The sequence below is a fragment of the Brassica napus genome, chromosome C7 (assembly GCF_020379485.1).
Source record: "Brassica napus cultivar Da-Ae chromosome C7, Da-Ae, whole genome shotgun sequence".
In the NCBI taxonomy this organism is placed as follows: domain Eukaryota; kingdom Viridiplantae; phylum Streptophyta; class Magnoliopsida; order Brassicales; family Brassicaceae; genus Brassica; species Brassica napus.
In genome coordinates, this window is record NC_063450.1 from 29,714,330 (window position 1) to 29,724,650 (window position 10,321).

Consider the following 10,321-nt stretch of genomic DNA (forward strand, 5'->3'; position numbering starts at 1 on the left):
TTTAAGCTCAAAAGAATTTGAAACTTTGTTTTACATTTGAAAGTAGGATCATCTAAAGGAGAACCAAGTTCCCATGGCTCCCTGATAAGCTGAGTTGTGGCTACGTCTGATGCTTGAGATACGATTTCGAACTTGTTTGTCGATGATTTTTGTAAGCCCTGACGCAGCCTTTGGGTCCTCTCCAAACCTCCTACCATTCCGTTCTGCCCAAACTGCACATATAGTGGCTTGGAAAGTATATCGAAACAAGAACAGCTCCAGTTTGCTTCGCCTTTTAGTGAAAAGGGGTAGTTGGTTTTTCTCCCACATGACCATTCATTGTTCCTTAAGGTTTTTCTCTTTCAATTAACATTCACAATCTACGGATTGCTCGATATATAGTAATATATTTGCATATGTATGTAAGCTGTTGTGTATATTGGATATTGACATATTTGTATGTATATATATACATATGTATATAACTAAGGTGATGCAGGTGTGAAGGCAAGCGTGATAAATAGAGGGATTGAAGAGAGATAGTAGATATACCCTTTTGCTAATGCTTCAAGTATGAGTAGTGGAGGGCAGATAACAGTTACGCCACCAATTCTCTTCTTCAGGTTTTTCTCCATCTTCCTTATAATTCTTTTCATAGACATGCATACTGAAATTTATTTCCTACACACACAAATATATATATTCAAATGAAAATGAATAGATTTAAGAAACTAGAAGTTTATATAAAAATATATAGAAGTATATATAAATATATAAAAAATTCTAGTTTTTTAAATCTATTAATCTTTATCTGTTTTATTCAGAAAAGTTTTATCGAAGGCCAAACCGGTATTGATAAAGAACACAAAAGAAATGATGATAAATCTAAACTTTCCTCAGAGCATCAAAATAGCTGATTTGGGATGTGCTTGGGGACAAAACACGTTCTTGACAATGTCTGAGATCGTCAATATAATCAATTTGTCATGCCAACAATGGAACCAAAAGCCACCGGAGATTGACTGTTGTTTAAACGATCTACCAAATAACGATTTCAACACGACATTATTTTAAATTAATACCTTTCTTCAAAAAGAGGGTCAAAAGAAAAGGGTCGTGCTTCGTTTCTGGAGTCCCCGGTTCCTTCTACTCGAGGCTCTTTCCCCGCAATAGTCTCCATTTCGCACATTCATCTTACAGTCTTCATTGGCTCTCTAAGGTCTTACATATTTATTTCCATACGTTTTATAAGCAAAAGGATACATATATGGTTCTAACGATGGAATTGTGGGGGTTTATAATTAAGGTTCCCCAAGGACTTGAGAAGAATACCTCGAGTGTGTACATAACAACTTCAAGCCTTCCTAGTGCATACGAGGCTTACTTGAATCAATTCCAAAGAGACTTTGGCACATTTCTAAGAATGCGTTCTGAAGAGATGGTTTGTAATGGACGCATGGTTCTCACTTTCATTGGTAGAAGCACTCTTGATGATCCACTCTATAGAGATTGTTGTCACTTTTGGACACTTATATCCGAATCTATGTGCGACCTAGTCTTTGAGGTAACTTATATATATAACATATATATTTTTAGCTAATTAATGGTTTATATAAGATTATTCGACCATGTTAATATATATAGGGCATTATGAGTGCATCTAAGGTTGAGTCACTCAACATGCCGTTTTATGATCCAAGCAAAGAAGAAGTGAAGGAGGTGATTCAAAACGAAGGCTCCTTCGAGATCAATGACTTGGAGATTCATGGATTTGATCTCGGCCAGAGTAGTGGTAACAACGAGGAAGGTGGAGCAGGGGAAAAGGAAGCCAAATGTATCAGAGCGGTAAGTGAATCGATGCTTGTAGCACACTTCGGGGATGATATTATCGACGCATTGTTTAACAAGTTTGCATACCATGCGTCCCAACATGCTGGCTGCGCTTGCGAAACGACAGTTACTCTTGTCGTTTCCTTGAATAGAGAAAATAATAATTTCATTAGAAATTGTCCATGTAATTTGGTCAGATCAACATCTTTGTACGTAGCCTCTCTCCACCACCATAGTATTCACCTATCAGATGAGAATATTTACGATGAAATAAAGCATTTGAGATGTTTTTTTAATCAAAAGTTAAAACCATAGGAAAAATATAGAGCTAATAAAGCTAATATGCAAATTCTTAAAGAAACAAACTTTAGGCCCATTATTTATATAAAAAGAAAATCGAGGGCTTCACTGTCATAAACAATACTCTACAAGGTACTTTCGAAATAAATAAAAGTTGGATCATCCTGCAATATATGAACGAATAGGGAGAATTAGGTAATAATAAAACGTGGAGACTAAAATGTTGTAATAAGAAAATATATAGCGGCAAATCTGTAAAAAAACAGGAAGACTATGCCAAATACGATAGAATCGAAAATACAAAAAAAAAAAAAACAGATCGGGACGATGCCACCAGCCGACAAAAGCAGGTATGATGTCAGTGAAGAGACGTCGCCACGATTCAACAGCAATAGGATGTATGATGTGTAGAGATAACGATTTCACTTGAGTCAACGGGATCGAGAGCAATCAATCACCAAGTTTCCCGTTCGCTTAAAAAGAAAAGTGTGTTTGTTTTGTAATTCTATAATCCGACAACTACGATGCCAGGCAAAACATACCGAGTCTTCTGTGTCGGAACCGTCGACACGAAGCTCGATGAGCTACGATTCCTTGCCGGATCAGTTCGATCAAACATCGGCGCCTTCTCCAACAGCAACTCATCTCCCAAGGTACACACTGTGGATCATAAAACAGTTTGGTTGTGATCTCTCTTTCTTCTGACATGTTAATTAGTTTGATCAGGTTGAGGTTGTGATTGTGGATGTTTCGTCCAGTCCTGATCATAAGGGAGTGGAGAATGTCCCCGACTTTGAATTTGTTAAAAGAGATCAACTTCTATCAGCCTATGGATCAGCCAAACTCCCCGACGATAGAGGCGAGGCGGTTGCCATCATGAGCCAATGCCTTGAGACTTTTCTTAAGCTATCCCTCGAGGATAACTCTCTCGCTGGGGCTATTGGCCTCGGCGGGAGCGGAGGAACGTCCCTCATCTCCTCCGCTTTCAGGTCTCTCCCCATCGGCGTCCCAAAGGCCATTGTCTCCACAGTGGCCAGCGGTCATACCGAGCCTTACGTTGGGACCTCTGATTTGGTTTTAATCCCTTCCGTGGTTGATGTCTGTGGTCTCAACAGCGTTAGCAAAGTTGTGTTTTCGAATGCCGCAGCTTCTTTCGCCGGTATGGTTCTCGGGAGGCTTACAACCTCCCCCGCTAGCGACAACAACGACAAGGGAAAATGTACTGTGGGTATCACTATGTTCGGGGTGACGACTCCCTGCGTCAATGCTGTTCAGCAGATCTTAACAAGGCAAGGCTACGAGACGCTTGTGTTTCACGCCACGGGTGTTGGCGGCAGAGCGATGGAGTCTTTGGTTAAGCAAGGGTTTATTCAGGGAGTGATGGATGTTACAACAACCGAGGTTGCGGACCATCTAGTCGGAGGAGTGATGGCGTGCGATAGTTCCCGTTTCGACGTAATCATAGAGAAAGGAATACCTTTGGTGTTAAGTGTAGGGGCCTTGGACATGGTGAACTTTGGTAGCAAAGATACTATACCTTCTCATTTCCAAACACGGAAGATTCATGTTCACAACGAACAGGTGAGTAAGTTGCATCTTTGAGTTTTTTCTTCTGTTTTTTTAGTAATAGGTGAGTATGTTTGTTTGTTTCTGTCTTTGGCAGGTGTCTCTAATCCGAACAACAGTAGAAGAGAACAAAAGGTTTGCAAGGTTTATTGCAGATAAACTGAACAAATCAACAACATCAAAAGTGAGGGTTTGCCTTCCAGAGAAAGGTGTGTCGGCACTGGATGCTCCAGGGATGCCTTTCTGGGATCCAGAAGCCAGTGGCACCCTCGTAAATGAACTGCAAAGTCTTATTCATGAAAATGAAGACAGACAGGTATATTTGTTTGTCTTCAATAAGCTTTCTACTTTTTTAAGGTGGTGAAAGAAAGGTTGTCTTCTTTCATCTTTGACACAGGTCAATAAATATTCACACCACATCAATGACCCTGAGTTTGCAGAGGCATTGGTTGCTTCATTTCTCGATATCTGTCCTAAAACCTACACACAACCCCGCTCTGAAACGGCTTCAACTAGAGAGCCTGATGTGCCTCCTAAGCGTGAAAGGATTCCATACAGTCCCAAAAGTTTCCCCAATGCAAAGCCAGGTTTCGTATTTTCCTTTCCCTATTTGATAAGGAGTAAAAAAAGCTTACTTAAATCATATGATTGGGGTCCAGAAACACTGGAACGAACTCAGGGCATTTTGGGAAGGCTGAGAGATCAAATAGAGAAGGGAGTAGCAATAATAGGGGGAGGAGCTGGGACGGGAATATCTGCAAAGTTTGAGGAAGCTGGTGGGATTGATCTGATAGTGATATACAACTCTGGACGTTTCCGGATGGCTGGAAGAGGATCTCTAGCTGGCTTGCTTCCATTCGCTGATGCCAATGCTGTCGTCCTCGAAATGGCTAATGAAGTTTTGCCCGTTAAGTGTTTCTTCTTACTCAATGAGCAAAGCATCTCTTTCCATTTACTTACTCATGGCTCTTTATCCAGGTAGTGAAGGCGGTGCCGGTTCTTGCTGGGGTATGTGCTACTGATCCATTTCGACGTATGGACTATTTTCTGAAGCAGTTGGAGTCCATTGGGTTCGTTGGGGTCCAGAACTTTCCAACCGTCGGTCTCTTTGACGGTAATTTTAGACAAAATCTTGAGGAGACCGGAATGGGATATGGGTAAGCTAGCTAGCTACAAAAACCTAGAAAAAATCACTTGTGAGATTGTTTAAGTCTCTCCAATCCAAATAATGGTTCGATGGTTGCAGGCTGGAAGTTGAGATGATCGCAGAGGCGCATAAAATGGGGCTGTTGACAACTCCGTATGCTTTCAACCCAAAAGAAGGAGAAGAGATGGCGAAAGCAGGAGCTGATATAATAGTAGCACACATGGGTCTAACTACATCTGGGAATATCGGGGCGAAGACCGCAGTGTCAGTGGAAGAAAGCGTTGTTCGTGTACAGGCTATTGCAGATGCTGCTCGTAGATTCAACCCGGACATCATAGTGCTCTGCCACGGAGGTATAGTAGTAACACTTTCAACAGTTACTGTTTTGTTAAGAGTTCTGTGGGAGTAAACTCTTTTTTTTTTGGTAGGTCCGATATCGGGACCGGAGGAGGCGGAGTATGTGTTGAAGAGAACAAAAGGTTGTGTACATGGATTCTATGGAGCGTCAAGCATGGAAAGGCTACCTGTAGAGCAAGCTATAACAAGCACTGTTCAAAAGTACAAGTCCATAGCGATGAAGTGATGTGACTAAAGAGTAAGTTCACATTTATGCATGTAGTGTGTTTCCTCTTTTGTCTATTGTGGCGTGTTTGTTGCATTTTGGTTTTCTTTGGTTGCCTATGCTTCTTTCTCTTCTCTTACTATCTCTACTTGTGTAATATACGTTTAGTTGATGTTTCTATATTTTTGAGATATAATAAAATCCGTTTCAATCATTCTCTTCAATAATTTTTTTTAGCTGGAAAAAATATCAATTTGACAATATACTGAAGAGAATTGTAGGCTAGAATTTTGGTCAACGTTTGGAAACGAAAAAGAAAGGTAACAGGGGGAACCAAACATGGGATCACTTGTTAGTCTTGGCTATTGCTATGAAGCTATTTACTAGTACCTACTTGGTCACGTTCCAAACTTGTGTCTCTTAGCTCTGGGTGCGGGTGCAGCAGCAACATCATCAGTCCACAACCTTTTGGAGGGGTCGTGAAGGTATAAGCAACTCTCCCCAAGCTTACACCCTCTTCCTCTTCCGAAAAACATGCATGCTTTCTGGGACTTTACCTTTATTACTAGTGCTTTCGTCTTGTCATTGTTATTATTATTATTATTATCAACTCGTCTTTTGTAATTGTTAGTCGCCGGAGCAACAACACCCCCGTGTTCCCTGATAAGGTTTTTGAAATAGTCATCACGTGTTATGTTCATCGGGTAAGCACTTGGAGCATCTGTTCCATTTCGGTATTGACATTGGGGTTCTGAGACTACAACTGAGCTTGTTTCCAAGGATTTTTCAACTCTTGGCAATGGGTTGACCACCGCACAAGACGAAGGATAAGTGTTCAAAACAAGGGGAGCCATCGTCTGAGTAGGTACATGAGAAACAATGGACTGGGCTGCCGCCAAAACAGGGGTAACACCGTTTCCAGGAGGTGAGTTGACAAGTCGAGGAAGTGGTTTGGTGTTGTTGTTGTTATTCCCAGTTTCAAGTGGTTTAGCAGCAGCATTCAAGAGGTTGTTGATGATAGTGGGGTCAGTGAGGAACTTGACAAGTAAACCAGCATCGACCATACTCCCCTCTTCCTTGGTATTCAACAAGGTAGACAGAGCAGTCTGGCTCAAGTCAGGTCCAAGTCCAAAAACAGATGGAGGAGCGATGGAGGATCGAAGAGCAGGTTGGTCGTCGTCGTCCTCAATGGGAGTGACACGGATGATAGGAGTGTTGGAGTCGTCAACTTGTACAGATGGTGAGATGAAAGGACTGCATGAAAACGGATTAGAGACACACACAGGATGAGAAAACTGATAATAAAAGACAGACATTTCCAATCTCTATATTTTTTAAAAAAAGGGGCTACCGAGAAGGGATGAGAGAGCGGTGTGGATAGAAAGCTTCCAAGACTTTTGCAATCCTCAAATTTTCAGAACCCGTTTCTGTGCTCTCTTCACCACTTGCAACAAGCATGTGGTCATTGAGAATAAACTGTTTGTTTTAGCAGCAAAAAGAATAGTAGTTGAGGAGGTTAATGAAAAACACAACATGAAGAGCTTGCAATTGAGGAAAGAATTTAAAAGTACTTTTGGTGGGAGTTTCCATTTGATGAGAGGAACGTTAGGAGGCCTCGTTGAATACACAGTTCCACGGTGGAGATCCTTTGATGCCTTAGATTTGCTACATGTTTGTGCTCCAGCTTTAGCCGGATAATCTTCTGTTTTAAACATCTTTACCTGTTGTCATAATTAATAAATTTTTTCTTTAGTAAACAATTAATTATTATACTATTACATTTAGTTAGAAAACCTAGTAATATCATCTCTGAACCACGATAAATAATATGAATTTAAATTATTTTGAGTCTCATTTCACATCAATAATAATTAGACTCCTCAGCGAAAAGAGAAAGAAGAAGAATTGTTATGTCAATTTGTTGTTCATAATTTTTTGAAACACTGTTCATAATTTTAGTTTAGGTTCCTTTACTAGCGTGAACGATGATGACATGTATATTCTCTTCGTTCGAATTAAAAATAAATTTAAATTCAGTCAAATCAATTCTTTCTTCTAATTTTTGGCTACGAGTTTACCATTGTTAATAAACAGTGAGATGTAACTGCTGCTTCTAACTTCAGCATGTGGTTTAAAGTCAAATCAATTACTTTTTTCACAAAAGAAGATAAAGAACCAGGGAGAGAAATCGTCAGTGAAAACATCAAACTCTCTTCTTCTTTCTTTTGGGTTTTTTTTTTTAATAGAAAGGGTGGATATACCTGAAAAAGCATACTATCTGATGGCCACGAGACCCTTGCTTTCTTCACGTTACTACCCATTTCTTTCTCAACGATTTCTTTCTTATTTTCCTATAACCAATACACTCTGTCAAGAGAGAGAGACGAGTCTGAAAAGAAAAAAGTGAAAAGACGTCGGCGATACGATTTGTGTTGCGTGGAAAGAAAACCCTAAAATATGCAACCCTCGCCTGATTTATTGACTAGACTTCACAGTCAAGACTATATATATAGAGGCGGCTGCCCTGCCTGTGTCCCCCTCACATTCCTAATCATATTCTACTAAATTTTTATTAGACTTTCCATTACAATTACAAATTTTACAACTCTTTTTTTTAATTACCTCTTCTTAGTGGTTACGTTTTCTCTTGTTAAACTCTACTAGAGTTTGCCCGCAATTTTGCGAGTAATTATATTATATAAAAAAATATATATTATGTTTACATTGTTATAATTTTTGAATAATAATTAAAATTTTAAAATTTTAAAATTTTAATTTTTTATTTTAAATAGATGGATAATTAAAAATTTCAGTATATATTTTTAGAAGATCAGTGAGATTTAAAATAGTTCAACAACGTAAACTTTAGTCGTTACAAATATTTTTCTTACAGAAAAGCAATATTTTAATTAATTCAGATAATTGGTTGTAGAATTACTTTATATTTTATTCTATCACGTGAAAAAACTGGAAATACTCTAGCTTTCAAAAAATAAAAAAAAAAGTTTTTTTGTGTAGTACCAATAAAATGATCGGATGTTTTTATCATGGAGATATTTTGTAAATGTTTTTGTGTGGACTTTAGAAAACATAAAAATTTCTAATTTTTTTTACCCACAAATCTAATTCTTTTATATAAGAATATATAACCATTAATTTTTTTTCAGTAAAACAGAGTTAAAGTATTTTATTTAATTATATATAAATAATTGATAAAGAAAAAGAAATTGATAAAACATATATATTATTTTTCCAATTCTGAAATTAGTTACCATAAATCATTATTTGTAATATTACATGTGTTATTTGGTAATTTATATTAATTAGTTCTACATTTACCTTTTATTTTTAGATCTGATTAAATAAATAACTAATAAACATCAACAACCAATCAAATTATAACTATTTTTAAAAATTTAACATTTTAACAATACATAAGAAAAATCACTTAAATGACTTCTCAATTAACATATAGTATGATTTATCTCTTTAAAACCAAAGATAAATTTGGTTAATGTAAACATGAAAATATGTATTAGGAAAATGGTAGTCTAAATAATTTCTCTCATAATTTTGTCAAATCACAAATCACACCTTCTCACTCATTTTTTATTTAGTGTTTAACATAAAACTTAAATGAGTTAAACAAACCATTTCTTCCTTTAAAACATAACCATTTTAATTAAATCTAATTAATTAATAAAAAATAATAATTTTTAAATAATGAAATGTTGTTATTTTATACATATATACTTAATATTAATGTGAGATCAAATATTATATCAAAATAAAATATTTTTATTTGTATAAAATTTGTTAAAATTTTATTATTGTACATTTTAAGAATTTATTATACCGCACAATATACATCTCATTATTTTTTAATAATTTATCGTACTTGAAATTTACATTATATTTTCTATCTTTGACTTTAACAATTGTAGAACATGTCATTTTTATTAATCTGTCTTACTCAATTTATCACAATGTTTTAAAAACACATAAAACTAATTAGTTCACATTTATAGTAACACAAAAATATATGCATCTCGACAGACAAATAAAATTAAATACATAAGAATATAAAAGAGACATAAATGCAACAAACATATTTTATTATTCTTCCCTCCTGTTTTTTTTATTTATGTTTCCTTTATTTTTTTACTATTCAAAACAAGCATGCTAATTTTATTATAATCAAAGCTATATTAATTATTTTAATAGAGTATTAACTTTAGAAAAAGCATGTGAAAGATACTTTGATTAATTTAATTTTAAATGACTTACTCTATATTAATTTTAAATGATATAATATAATTTTAAATGATATAATATAATTTTAAGTGACTTACCATATAATAATTTTAATTCATCTGTTTATATTAATAGATGAATTAAATAACATTTATTGATTAATATAATGTTAAATGACTTACCATATAATTTTTATGTTTTAAAATATAAAAATATTTTAATCATTTCTAAAAGTGATAACTTATCTATGATATTACATTGTCATTGGAAAATGATGGGAATTTTTTAAAATTATATATTTGACAATTTTGCATTCATTTAAAACATTTTAGAAAAAAGAAATATATATATATATATAGAGTGAATGAGTGAGTTTAATTTATATTATTAGGTTTACATTAATTAGTTTATAATTGTTTATGTAGTATCATATGTATTTAAATGTATATTATCACTTTATATAATGTAATCTATGATATTCAATTATTTTTATAAATAAATTATATTAATTCATCTATATTTAAGATGTTTAAATGTATATTGGGAAATATATATTAGATTAGGTAATTTTTTGAGTTAGTTTCCTTTTAAAAACTTTAATTAGATAAATAAAAAATTAAAAACCATAAACCAATCAAATTATAACAATTAATTGGAAAGCTCTCGTATGAACGACACGTCAG

The 10,321-nt window shown here is 35.3% G+C and overlaps 2 protein-coding genes and 1 pseudogene across 3 annotated transcripts; 2 read left to right on the forward strand and 1 right to left on the reverse strand.

Annotated features, from left to right (window-relative positions):
• Nucleotides 1-211: 211 nt before the first annotated feature.
• LOC106355324 lies at nucleotides 212-2,268 on the forward strand (annotated as a pseudogene).
• Nucleotides 2,269-2,401: 133 nt separating this feature from the next.
• LOC106358395 (toMV susceptible protein tm-1(GCR26)) lies at nucleotides 2,402-5,598 on the forward strand. 2 transcript variants are annotated; one of them, XM_013798187.2, is made up of 8 exons: nucleotides 2,402-2,762; nucleotides 2,836-3,690; nucleotides 3,773-3,991; nucleotides 4,073-4,262; nucleotides 4,335-4,582; nucleotides 4,654-4,832; nucleotides 4,922-5,175; nucleotides 5,251-5,598. In XM_013798187.2, exons 1-8 carry the CDS (start codon nucleotides 2,634-2,636, stop codon nucleotides 5,403-5,405), a joined length of 2,229 nt encoding a protein of 742 aa, XP_013653641.1. In that variant the 5' UTR covers nucleotides 2,402-2,633; the 3' UTR covers nucleotides 5,406-5,598. The 2 variants fall into 2 exon arrangements, with proteins under 2 accessions (XP_013653641.1, XP_013653640.1); XM_013798186.3 differs by having other exon boundaries at nucleotides 2,404-2,762; nucleotides 2,827-3,690.
• A 171-nt stretch (nucleotides 5,599-5,769) lies between these two features.
• Nucleotides 5,770-8,554, reverse strand: LOC106358396 (zinc finger CCCH domain-containing protein 68). The gene is made up of 4 exons (XM_013798188.3): nucleotides 7,646-8,554; nucleotides 6,956-7,105; nucleotides 6,736-6,860; nucleotides 5,770-6,638 (listed from the first exon to the last, which is right to left on the reverse strand). The coding sequence occupies exons 1-4, from the start codon at nucleotides 7,703-7,705 to the stop codon at nucleotides 5,783-5,785; spliced, it is 1,191 nt and encodes a 396-aa protein (XP_013653642.1). The 5' UTR covers nucleotides 7,706-8,554; the 3' UTR covers nucleotides 5,770-5,782.
• Nucleotides 8,555-10,321: the final 1,767 nt, after the last annotated feature.